Source organism: Lissotriton vulgaris, chromosome 2_1, assembly GCF_964263255.1.
Source record: "Lissotriton vulgaris chromosome 2_1, aLisVul1.2, whole genome shotgun sequence".
Lineage (NCBI taxonomy): Eukaryota > Metazoa > Chordata > Amphibia > Caudata > Salamandridae > Lissotriton > Lissotriton vulgaris.
The window spans coordinates 695,433,032-695,446,871 of record NC_141687.1 but is presented as its reverse complement, the minus strand read 5'-3'; the positions used below and the strand labels follow the sequence as shown (position 1 = coordinate 695,446,871).

General features: G+C 45.7%; 1 protein-coding gene across 6 annotated transcripts in view; it reads left to right on the top strand.

Moving 5' to 3' along the window:
* The window catches only part of MICAL2 (microtubule associated monooxygenase, calponin and LIM domain containing 2), a 906,862-nt gene that overhangs the window by 201,958 nt on the left and 691,064 nt on the right, over window positions 1-13,840 (top strand). For all 6 annotated transcript variants that reach the window (XM_086955940.1, XM_086955941.1, XM_086955938.1 and 3 more), the window contains exon 5: window positions 11,573-11,674. In XM_086955940.1, coding sequence (XP_086812066.1) covers window positions 11,573-11,674 — 102 coding nt within the window. The remainder of the gene's footprint in view (window positions 1-11,572; window positions 11,675-13,840) is intronic.

Below are 13,840 nucleotides of genomic sequence, written 5' to 3'. Positions count from 1 at the left end.
TAAAATCTGAAACCTGTGGTTTGGTATTTTTTTCTAGGCACAATACATATTTCATCCTACTCTGGGTCGCTCTTGATTATAGCGTTTGTACTTTCAGGTCATTCATTACAGAAAGCATTATTTAAATGGACACTGCACAGAATAAATGTTGCATTCTAGGGGGCGGGTATGTGCATACAGCCTGTCCTTACCCTAGGATGTTACCTTTACCCCCAGTCTCATTCTTTGAGGCCAGCCATGATTTATTGCCCCGGGGAAAATTACAAAAAACAATTTGATGGACAGAATGTAGATCAATGTCTTACATTCACCCCAGTACAAGGATCTGGGCCTAAATCCATCGTTTTTTGCACTCCACACCACCCTGGGTTAGATAATGGCTTTATGCAAATCAGCTCTGACCCTGTGCCCCATGGGAACAGTTCAGTCCGAACTACACAGCCATATCTTTCCCAGACCGGAATCAAGCATCCGAGGACCGGACCGGTTTCGAGGTAACACCTCTCATCAGCCCGGCTAGCTTGACTCCAGTGGTGTGGAGGCTCTGGGACCCACGTCTGAGCTACCCCAGTACACTCAGGGAGAAAATTACAAAAAACAATTTGATGGACAGAATGTAGATCAATGTCTTACATTCACCCCAGTACAAGGATCTGGGCCTAAATCCATCGTTTTTTGCACTCCACACCACCCTGGGTTAGATAATGGCTTTATGCAAATCAGCTCTGACCCTGTGCCCCATGGGAACAGTCCAGTCCGAATTACACAGCCATATCTTTCCCAGACCGGAATCAAGCATCCGAGGACCGGACCGGTTTCGTGGTAACACCTCATCAGCCCGGCTAGCTTGACTCCAGTGGTGTGGAGGCTCTGGGACCCACGTCTGAGCTACCCCAGTACACTCAGGGAGAAAATTACAAAAAACAATTTGATGGACAGAATGTAGATCAATGTCTTACATTCACCTCAGTACAAGGATCTGGGCCTAAATCCATCGTTTTTTGCACTCCACACCACCCTGGGTTAGATAATGGCTTTATGCAAATCAGCTCTGACCCTGTGCCCCATGGGAACAGTCCAGTCCGAACTACACAGCCATATCTTTCCCAGACCGGAATCAAGCATCCGAGGACCGGTCCACTGGAGTCAAGCTAGCCGGGCTGATGAGAGGTGTTACCTCGAAACCGGTCCGGTCCTCGGATGCTTGATTCCGTTCTGGGAAGGACATGGCTTTTGTAGTCCGGACTGGACTGTTCCCATGGGGCACAGGGTCAGAGCTGATTTGCATAACGCCATTGTCTAACCCAGGGTGGTGTGGAGTGCAAAAAAACGATGGATTTGGGCCCAGATCTTTGGACTGGGATGAATGTGTGACATTGATCCACATTCGGTCCATCACCTGTTTTGTTTGCAATTGCCGCCCTAAGTGCGCTGGGGATGCCCAGACGTGGGTCCCAGGCACTCCACACCACTGGATTCAAGCTAGCCGGGCTGATGAGAGGTGTTACCTCGAAACCGGTCCGGTCCTCGGATGCTTGATTCCGTTCTGGGAAGGACATGGCTTTTGTAGTTCGGACTGGACTGTTCCCATGGGGCACAGGGTCAGAGCTGATTTGCATATCGCCATTGTCTAACCCAGGGTGGTGTGGAGTGCAAAAAAACGATGGATTTGGGCCCAGATCTTTGGACTGGGATGAATGTGTGACATTGATCCACATTCGGTCCATCACCTGTTTTGTTTGCAATTGCCGCCCTAAGTGCGCTGGGGATGCCCAGACGTGGGTCCCAGGCACTCCACACCACTGGATTCAAGCTAGCCGGGCTGATGAGAGGTGTTACCTCGAAACCGGTCCGGTCCTCGGATGCTTGATTCCGTTCTGGGAAGGACATGGCTTTTGTAGTTCGGACTGGACTGTTCCCATGGGGCACAGGGTCAGAGCTGATTTGCATATCGCCATTGTCTAACCCAGGGTGGTGTGGAGTGCAAAAAAACAATGGATTTGGGCCCAGATCTTTGGACTGGGATGAATGTGTGACATTGACCACATTCGGTCCATCACCTGTTTTGTTTGCAATGATTTATTGCCCCAGCACAGGAGAAGGTGAACTGCCCCCCTAGAACAGATAAACCTAAATAGGTCTTCCCCCAGCATCGTGTCTCTGGTCCTGGACTGAGGGCCATACATTTGTAAATCCGGATGTGCATTTGTGTTGTGTGTGTAAGCAGTTAATACCACTGACTTTGCCAATGTAAAACATTTAGGAAGTGGATCAGGGCTTGTATTTGAAATAAAGCTGGCTCTGGAACTGTGTGTTGCCCTTCTTTTGCTCTCATATTTGTAAGCCCTTAGTGTCTGCCTCGACTGAGCCGAGTCCAGATCTGAGGATCAGATGAGTGACCTGGTGCGTGCCCACCTAACCTAACACTAAACAACCTCTCCCCCTCGAGCATCCAGCCAGGTGATTCAAGCTGAAGAGCAGAAATGGTAATGGTTTATTTCCTATTTGAGCCAGGATTGACATATGGGAAAACTCCTGCCCTGGCCCCTTTGACCTGGGCTCAATCCATTCTGTTGTTAAGACATCTTAACCTTCTACGCAAACCACGCTCTTCCACAGAGTTAATCAACAACCTTCTTCATCTTGGACATAGAATCACCCATCCTGTGGATTGCATCATCATGCTCCTTCGCGGACCCATTTACCCCAATGTCCTTCAAACCTGTCTCTTCGTAAATCCCTTCTTCTACTTCTCAACCAACTCAGACTAATTTTCCCCACAGCATTTACCTTTTAGTTGACAAATTTACTCCTAGATGCACTACAGTAATTATTTGCTGCTTCTTTTATCTCCACTATGCCAAGTAGACTCTATAAACCCTAATATGGCTGATAGTGGAATACTCATTCCTGTCTGTTGCACACTGCCGATCCCAATTGAACATCTCAGAGGGCAGATTACAGCAGATTATTTTAATGGTTTCCCCTCTGCTGCAGGTGGACTTCAAAGAGCATGCCAGGACTGGTTGTTTAGTATCCATTCCTATGAGTTGATTCCTGCAACACCAAAGTAGTCACCCGAGAGCAACCAATATGCCTGGCTGCTTATTGGCTGCTCTGCTCTTGCTACTAAGTGGATTGCTCAAAGGATACTCTATGGCTTATAGTATAAAGGTTTCTCTTCTGCCACTCCTGGTTGGACTCATCAGAGAAAATATGTTAACACTGATGTCTAATGCCCATTTATGTCGGTTGCTCTTATTCCACTCCTGGGTGGACTAATCAGAGCATATACTATCGTTTTTGAACTGTAGCCCCTTCAAAGGGTGATGACATTTGGCTCTGGACAGTTTTCCTTTTCTGCAATAAACCAAAGGAGATGGGATTTAAATGAGCAAAAGAGCCCCCACTTATCACATTTGAACAATAAGACAAGTAAACATATTTGTCACTTCTTTTCTCTTTTCTCTTCAATACATCCATTGACGGGTGAACAGAACAGGATAAGAACACAACCCTGGTTCTCCCAAACACATCTAAAGATTTCCCATGTAGGCCACATGAGCGGCACACAGTCTTCCATTCAAGCACTCCAATAGAGTAGTCTGCAATCAGTCTGCATATGCACAATGAAGCATACAAAAAGTGATGGGTGGAATGCGTGAATCAGTCTGACCCACTGGTAATTACTCGGGTCGCATCCCAGTCCATCGTTACTCTGCACAACATACTACCTCAACTTTGACGAGCCTCACACAAATTAGTCTTCACCCTGCTGCAATCAGAACAGTCCAACCTTAACAGGTGAGGCCTTTCCCGAACCAGAACACAAGCAGCCCAGGACTGATTTAGCCCCATTAGGGCTCAATAGCCAGGCACATCCTTGTTCATGTGGCACATTGTGCACTGGTCCCACGTTCGGCCAGGAGAAAGATGATGCAATAAAGGAGTGAAATGGCCGGAACTGAGGATGAGGGCAACTTCTGAAGGTAGAAGGATGGGAGGACAAGGGTTGAAATACATAATCTTTGTCAGTTTCTCCTATGAATTGCGCTATAGTTTTCTGACCTTCTACTTTGTGCAGACGACCATGGGGTCTGAGACTATGAACCCGAGATAGAAAGACCTATAGAGAAAGAGTACCAGTGATTGAGAGTTGAAGAAACCTGGAAAGGGAAACCCAGATGGAGGGAGGCCTCTAGACACATTGTAAGTCCAGGAGAGAGTGAGTGAGTGAGTGGTAGAAATGGCGTAGTGATTTGAAGTAAAGAAAATGTTACCTAGAATTTCATTGCAAAGGGTTGTTGATTCTAGACTATGGCTTTCATAAGTTGCAATGTTGCTTATTCATATCGTGCTTTGAGTCACCATAATGTCCCCTTTAAGAGCTGAAGGTCAGCAGAGAGGGAAGGAAAAATAGAAGAGCTCAGTAGAGAGGAAAGCATGTGACATGATAGAGGGGACGATGAAGGAGCAGGTGGGCCCGGTGGTCTTTACAAAGACACTGATATCTCACCAGACAGGACAAAAGTGCTTCATGGTAGCTGTCCAAAAGGCTGGGAGGGGAAGAAAAATAAGATATAATGATACGAAAAGAGGACTGGAGGAAAAGAGGGGAAATGGTGAGAGGACTCGGGGGTAGACAAATCTTTAGAAGCCACTGTTGGAGATATACTAAGGCTTGTCATGGAGAGCCCTGGGAAAGCAGAAGATGGTTCAGTGCCCAGCAGTCACACCTCTTATGAGCTGTAGAGCCTACCGAAGGACGGAGATGGAGAGAAGTAGACCTGGGCTTCTGAAAGGGTACCGACCATCAGGTTGGAGATATGAGGGCTTCAACCCTGATGCAAGGGGAGAGGGAGTTGAGTTAGCAGGTGGGCCGTGCTTGATATAGAACGTTCTAAGAGAAAGTATTTACAGATTGTTAGAGTGCTCTACCAGGGAACATAACATGAATTTGCATTTAGGATTGCTGGGAGTATCTATTTTGCCTTTCTCGTTTCTTGCAGCAACATGGTAGACTCCAGGAAGTCTGCAACTCATATTTTACACACATCTCTCCCATTCGTCAAAACCTTCTTTCAGTTGTCTTTCTGGGTCAGATCCAGAGTTCCTCTGAGAATCCAGTTTTATTCCTTTGTCATTCTTTCTGTAAGAACTGTTACACAACTACTGAGCATTCTCCAAATAAGTAATGTTGCATGATTGCTTCACCTTGCACAAGTTACTCAATATAAAAGAACAATGAAGATAGCACCCACACATTATTTTGAATCTGTCTCTGATCATGGCTCCCCCATCACCATTCAAAATCTTATCTCGCTTCCCTACCCTACCCTCAACAAAGTTAGGATTGGTTTCCGCCCCTAACTCCAAACAGTATAAACTTTTAAAGAACCACAGTTACCAAAGGGACATTAGCATTGCAAAGGACCAGAAGGCATTTCAAGCAGTAGATGCCCTCTCTGCACCCCATGAGGTTCAGCGTTCACTCATGGACATTATATAGGGGTCAGCAGTTGCGACCCTTTGCTACCCATGGCACTGCCTTTACACCCCCTGGCCTTAGAGGTGCAAAATCAATGCCAAGAACACAGGATTGTCTTGCATTATCAGAGTCTGGCTCTAAATGTAAAAAAAATATGTAAATTGATACTTGTATAGCGCACTACTCACCCGCAAGGGTCTCAAGGCGCTTGTACGAATACCGCTGTGGAACCCGTCCTGGCTTTCCCTGTGAGGCGTCCACTCCTGGGCACCCCCAAGGTGGAGGCCAGGCATCCTTCGCATTGTGGGGGCTGTTGTGGAGATTAAGCAAGCTATTGCCCAGAGTTGCAGAGTGGGACTCCATGATTGGAATAGGCACAGAGGCGAGAATGATCAGGTCCATGGAATTTTGAGCCCAAGACCCGCCGAGGCGGGGAATTGAACCCTGGTCCCGGGCTAGACCTCTGCATCAGGGTCTGCCGCTCTAACCATCGAGCCACACTTCTCCACATCTAACATCATTTTCTGGTCATTTTTATTACATTAACAGAGAATAATAGTTTATTTTTTACTTTTAGTGTAATAAAGAGGGGCAGCAAGATCTGGACCATCACTAGCATCTCAGATAAGAAAAATAAAATAGTTTTTATGTATGTTGTGTGCGTGCATGTGGGTGAGAGTGAGTTTGGTTGAGAGAGCGTGTATATGTGTGAGCATGTATGTATGTATGTATGCATATGGGATTGTGGATGTGCGTGTGTCAAAATTAGTAAGTATAGGAGAGTAAGAGTGAGTGAGAATGCAAATAAGTGATTCAGGGTGAGAGTGAGTGCACAAGAGTAGGTAAAAATGAATGAGTGCAAGTCAGTGCTTATGATAGAAGAGTGTGAATAAGTGAATGTAAGTGAGCATGTGTTATACTTGCAGATCCGCTTTTGGACCTAGCATGCTTCTCAGCTTAACCTCATCACTGCGGCGCATATTTTTGCGCTACGCTGCTTTTTTCAAAAAGCCGCGTTAGATGACGAGCTCAGCTCATCATCCGCACACGCCCCCCGTGGCTGATGACGAGCTGAGCTCGTCATCAGCATCGAAGGGGTTAAAGAAGCACCCTTGACTAAATGTTGGCACTGGAATACTGGAGGCAATACTTGTATATGGGATGCCTCAGCAAAATGTTACTGCTGAGACTCTGTAAGTACATTTTGGCATGGAGCACCCATGAATAAATGCCAGTGTGGACTTCCTGGAGGAAATTCATGACATAGTTTGCACCTGTGGCAAATTGCTTGTGATGGCACATTGGAGGAAATTCTTAGCACACTGAAAGACATACTATGGCAATGCCATGGGGCCATCCATGACAACATGTGGTCCTCGACATATTAGATATAACCTTTGACATAAGCAACCTCCATAGTGTGAGAGAAGCAGTATTAGGAACATTTTGGCATTGGCATATTGTATGTAATGTTTGGGCAAAAGGGGCCACCATGGCAAAATGCTAGACCAAGCAATGGAGGTAATTTTTTACATAAGGGGGGGGGGCATCCTTAGGACAGTTTAAAAACCTAATTGGGTGAACTCATGGGGACTGTCAGATTTCAGTATCTTGGTACACCATAAAAGGACTTGTATATTTAGGGACTGTTTTTTTGTAGAGCCTATGGCTTTTTTGCAAATTATGTGAACATTATGCATTAAAATGCACTAGTAATCCCTATTTTGATCAAACTTTTCTCAGGGAATATATTTCCACCGCCTGTTCTCCTCTAGAAGAATATATCATATGAATTATGCAATTATGTAACTGCAGCGATGTTCATTATTGTGATATCATTAGGATTACAGTTGAGTGACATCACATCACTTGGGACGATGCAGGGTCAAATGTCCTATGATGTCACTCCCTGTGACATCATTAAGGTCAAAGGGTATATGATGTCACTTCCGCTACCCCTAGCATTTTGGTGAGTGTACGTCCATGCGTTCCCTCATTGCTGATCCTCTCTTGGCTCCCTTCTGTTTGTGTTTGGGAGCCCTATGAAAGCCAGGCATTTGAGCCCCGCGGGGAAGCATGTTAACAGTCCTTGCGTCACTGGCACTGATAAATATAGAACGATTTCCTCCCTCGGCAGATAGCTGCTCGCTATGTCTCGCTGAGCTTGCCAGAATGTGCTTAGATTGTAGTAACAAGTGTGGTATGTCCCTCTCGTATCTGGCCTAGATAGGGCCTTTGGCAGATTGGAAGAAGTGCTGAGCTCTCAATTCATCAGATAATGACTGGAGGCAATATTGTGCTGAGGGCGGCTTAACTGTTACTGCTGATAACGTGTATTGCTCAGCCTCCAGCCAAGAGGGTCAAATATTTGTTTGCGTCAGAAGGTGTTTTTTTATCATGCCTCGGGTTCTATGTCTGCCATGCGCCTTAGTAGCCCAGAGTAGCACATATAACATGACCCGACGCTGTACCCACAAATTCCAACATACATGACTGCATTGCTCTTTACCCTCCCAACCATTTAACCTTTGTAGAATGTGCCAAGTCGGCTATACGGCGAGCGCAAGGTAAGTGGTTTTATTTATTTATTTATTTACTTTCGCCTTTGCCGTCGTATGTTGTACTCCACTATCCGCCCGCCTCTGCCCCGCATCACCGCGTTACCTCAGCGAGCCGCCACTGTGTATTTCCAGAGTGCCTGACCACCTGTTGGTCCCTCACTCACGATGTTTCCGGATTCGGAGTGGCTTGATACGTGCACTGTGCACTTTCCGAATAAAGAAGTGGTATTTGGTTTGCACTCTTATCCAGACGAGACATAACACAATGCGGTTTACTCATAGCACATCTCATCACTGAATGATATTGTCAACTAGCAATTACTCATTTTAAAAGGAAATGCGGCCGCAATAGCGGACTTTTCAACCAGTTACCACGCTGGGCAGGGTCCCTCAATGATCTTTCCTGATTTGAGCCCTTGCAGGGAAATGACTGCTGGATGTACGTTTCCTGCTTTTTAATACATATTCTACGTCAAACCAATTTTATATGGTCCCAAGACATGTAAAAATCCTGTAATTAGTCCGGGAACAGGATAAGGCGAGGCCTTCACAGTAACAGCCTGCTGCTTTGACACAACTGCTCTGGTTTCCTGTGGGGCAGTGGTTTTCATTTTTAACTCTGTAGAGAACAACGAAACAGAGCGAGATAAAACAGGGAATGGAAACCTATTCAACGGAATAAAATGCCTCCGCCACACCTTCTTAAACTCCCCTCCTTTCCACCCAGGCTACACAAGTCCTCTTAAAGTGTAGCATTGAGCCGAACTCTTTTTCCCTGCGCAGGCAGATTTCTCTACTCCCTTAAGCTGTTTTGCTTTCCTTGCGTCCCAACTGGGCCCTTGGGCGTTTGTCAAGTTTCACACATGTCACACTCACTGAATGTGCCTTGCCCCCGCCAGGTGCGGGCGAAAGCCTGAGGAGGATGTTGTAGTTAAGGGGCTCATAGAAGGAGTTATAAAGCAAGGGGGCCATGGCAAGAAAAATGAGGGCCATTCCCCATGTTGGATATGAAAGCACAGAGAGAGTCCCAGTTCAGTGTGCCCTTCACACACCCGCGGTGTCCCTCTACTGGACCGGCTTAAATAGTGGTAGTTATGTCTCTTCTGGGACGCTGCTGCGCTTTTTGTCAGCCTCGACATGTTAAGGCCCTGGCTGCAGCAACAGAGGCTGATGTTACCTATTGGTGTGCTGTTCACAATTGCACTACATCATTGGGTACTGGGTTACTGGTGCAGGATGTCTGTGTGATGATGCTTACAACATAGTCGTTTCTAGTGGTGGACGGTGAAACACGCCCTCCACCACTTTAAGATCACTAAGTTGAGCTGTAGCATTTGTTCATTTGAAGAGAGCAAGTAAGTATTTTGCTGCTTGTGAACAGGAGCCCTGTAACAAACGGAGTGCATGGTTCCAGTCTGTACCATTCCAGATACTTTTCGAGAACATGGGCCTGATGTCAATAAAATGGGATTTCTCCACTGCAGGAGCAAATTTCTCGGAGTACAAACCTTTGCTGAAGAGAGCACACCAGCCAAAGGTGGAAGCAGAGGGTTCAACTCATTGCTCTGCATTTTCTACAGGAGGACCCAGCCGGCCCTTAAAGAAGGGGAGGAGATGCCTACATACAACTGTAACCCCATGAGGGGCCCATAGGAGGTGACTGGAATCTTCCATGCTGTTTGAAAGATGACTCATTTGGAGGTCACACTAACTATGCACCTCTAACCTGGTTATGGGCCTCTGAGCACCTCCAAATGAGCCCATTCAACCGTTTGCCATCGTCATTAATATGACGCATACGCATGGTCAAAGTAGTCTCTCATTTAACTGGTGCAGTGCCTGCAAGCAAATTAACAACCACCGCCTTTACTTTGTGCAACCATGAAATGCGTGCCAATGATATAGGAATTCCAAGAGGGAAAGTGTCTCAAACCCTATTGCAACACCGAAGTTATCTGGGGGTACAGAAAGCCCGCAAAAGTGCCTGTTCCAACCAACAGCACTTCTGTAACAGTTCATTACCATGGATATGTTGGTGGGTGGCAGCTGCTATCTCTACCCTTAAAATTGAGAATTTCACATAGTGGGGAGGAGTGGTGACTGCCAAGTAGAACTGTTGAGCCTCCACAGCACTAGGAGAAGTGGTGTTAACTTCAGTGGCACCGACTATAAAGGCAAACCGAGGGCCAGTGGGGGAGCAGTGCAGAGGGCAGCGTGGGGCAGAAAAATAAGGAAAAAAATATTACCTGCTGGCCGCTGCCTTGGTGGTCTTCTCCTCCTCTGCTTCTGTTGACTCCCAGCAGCCAATGCACAGGCTCCCAGACACACCATGGCCAATCCAGACGCTGCTCTCTTGCTAGTAAGACCATTGCCAGCATGAGAGCAGCTCTGGGATGGGTCTGAGCAGCCTGGTGTTTGTTGCTCAGGAAGGGACTGAGACTCTGTGCATGTTCTCCACCGGCTGTGCAACACAGCTTGGGTTGGAGAAAGGCTAAGTGCGAATGCCGGTTTGGCCGTCATAAGACGGCCGGTCAAACTGACTTGTGCACTTATTGCTCACCACTCCTCCTCTCTGTTGCTGATTCTCCATCCGTATGGACCCACTTCCAAGACTCAGCACAGTATCAGCGAAGAAAAATAATATGATAATAAAATAGTTTAATTGTCATTTTATTTTTAGAGAGCAGTGGGGTGACGCTCCTCCACCTCAATGGCGGAGCCGCCGCTGATTAACTCGCATTATTTTTATGATCAGGGAGATCACCACGCGCTCTTTGTAAATAGTAATCCAAGTGTGGCTGTTTGGTGGTCACGCTTTTCCAGTAAAATCTTGTTTGTTTAGTGTTGTTTATTCTCAGATCATCAAAATAATTGTGTAAATATTAACAACCATTACGTATTTGCTAAAGCCACACAAGTGTTGGAGCTTACTTATGCATAAGGTAGTGGTTAAGTATAGTGTGTTATTAGAGCTGGAGTCCTCTTTCATTCCTTTGGTGGACAACAGAAGACCGAGGGCCTGGCAGTACCATCACAGTTAGGTTCTCATTCCGCGTTGTTGTCATTGCTGAAGATTGAAAGGCATTTGTTGTGCTTTTGGCCTTCCAACCCACTACCTTTGGCTTAGCACTTGTGTCCTTTGTGTCAGTGCTATCTGAGGTATCTCTATACTGCAGGAGGATCGTTATGGCAATTATGGGCCCACATGGGATATGCCCACAGCCAGTAATGGATAAGATACAGAGAGGCTTGAAGCAATGTTGGAGCCCTAAGAAGCCTAGAAAAGGTGCAGTTTGAGATAGGACAGATGAAGAAGGCATAGGAGTTAGAGCACCTGCTTTATTCGGTAATTCGGTAAAATATAATTTCAGTGGACACTGCGGTAGCGTGCTGGTCAACCATCTTTTTATGCGGCAGATACAGTTTTGATAGTATGACATTCTGCTATTGACTTATCTATAAATATATGTGATATTCTTTGTTTTGCTATGATTGCTAAATACATGTTTGTTTATTTCTATAGAAATAGGGTGGCGTGCTGAATTCTTACCAGTGGATCATCCTCTGTCAGAATATGAATTTGATGTTATAGTTGGTGCAGATGGTCGACGAAACACTTTGGAAGGTAAGATAAAAGCGGATCTCTGCTATAGATATTTTAGGTGCAGGCTCTAGATGAGCAGTGTTTTTAATTGCTGGTGCATCTTCTGAATGGCTTTAGTGATTTATACTATGAGCTGAAGGTGGTCTTCACAGAACTCGCCCATGCTTGTTACCACTCCATCAGTCATTCTGGTCCCAGTCATTGAAGCATCGTACTAAGGACTTCGATGAAGATCTAGCCTCAGAATAATGGAGCTTATTGACCAGCATTGGGGCCATTCCCACTTCATTGATATCCCTAGTCATTGTACTTGTGATACTGTCTCAAGGCCCAGAATATGGAAGACCTGAACAGAGAAGAATGAAGAATAACAATAATTAATCAGGCCATTGTGGCTACTATTTTATTGTGGAGCCCGGCTCTTCTTTTGAGCTAGTTGACCTCCATGACTCACAAACGTTCCTCAGAGAGTGCCAAAACCTACTGAAAATTCCCTAGGGTTATGTTGGAAATGCAAATCTAGGATGGCCAGTAGGAAAGTCACTTGCATATGTTAATATTAAATATTTTTATTACTTGCTGTAAGCCTGTTCTGAAGAACAATTTAAACTGAGCAGAAAGTTGATCAGTTGCATCCTCTTTTTTCACATCAAAATTAAACTGTGAAAAAATGCAACAATTTCTGAGTCTTTCCACATTCTAAATGAGACAAGATTTAAATATTATGTGCATGTTAATAAGTGACTGTTTGGTCCTGGAGATCTTTGTCTTCTGCTGTGCTCATCAAATAAGAAATATTTTTCCCCTTCAGATAGTATCTTACTAAATATATTCCAAATGGGAGGCATTCCTTTCTTTCTTAAGATGGCTAGGTGGCCTAATAGACTATTAAATCTACTACAGGGCCTGTTTTTAAAGTCTGGCCCATTAACTCTTTAACCTCGGAAGAGACGAGACGAGATCAGTCACCAGCTCACCACTGTCCTCCATGCCTCCATAACCACAGCCCCCTTTCCCGAGGCATGGAAACACGTGGAGGTTAGACCCCTCCTCAAGAAACCATTGGCAGATTCCAGCGAGATCCAGAACTACCATCCATTCTTCCGTCTCCCGTTGCCCGCCAAAGTCCTGGAGAAGGCCATCAACCTCCAACTCACCTAAGACCTGGAGAGAAACAACCTGCTAGACCCGTCCCAATCGAGTTTCAGAGCCAACCAAAGCACTGAAACAGCCCTTATTGCCACAACAGATGACTTTTGTACCTTGCTTGACAGAGGAGATTCAGCCATCCTTATCCTCTTGGACCTCTCCGCAGCTTTCAAAACTGTCTCTCACAACACACTCATCGATCGTCGCCGCACTAACCAAATGGCCCCCAGATATGGGAAAGTAAAATGGTAATACACTTAATTTATTACCATTTTATTTTTTCAAACCCGGCCCTGAGCGAAGCGTCAGGATGGGGGTGGGGCTGTCTGGTTTCTGCTTTCAGGCCGCAGCAGAAAGCAGTGATAGGCAGAGAACTTAGGTTTAAACTGCGCATGCCTTTTTGTTCTGCCATCTTACGACGGCCAGTCAGACATGCACTGTTTAAACCTCTTCAATCCGGCTGTCCTAAGACAGCTGGGTTAGATACCGCATCAGGCTCCAGTGCCCTCGGGAGTGGTGAGAGAGGTGGCTCCCTCCAATCCTGCTGCAGATTTCATGTTGCATGAAAGCAGCGCCAGGATTGGTTTCTGCCTCTTCCTAGTCCTGCCGCATTGGAGCCTGCTTAACTGCCTGGTCCTGAGTGAGGCAGAGAACTCGTCAGGATCAAAGGTAAGTGTATTTTTTTTATTTCTTAATAACTTAATTTTTCCCCTCCCGCCCACTACCCTCTTAGCATGCGAGCTGCCACTGCCTAAAAGCGCTACACAAAGTAGCAATACATACTAAAACTTATAAAAAGTACTACATAGTTATTTCCTTCACAGTATTAATGGTAATATGATATCTAATCTCATGTCTAGGATATTTATGACGTATGTAATTGCATCTGTAATCTTTTACATCATAGGTGAGGTCATGAACATTGCGTTTGGTGTTGAGTTATGTCTCGTATTTCTGTTGTGCTAGCAATGGATTGCAGTCCTACCCATAATTGCCAATGTTAGTGTTTTTTCTGTTTTAATTCTCAACCATAACTCC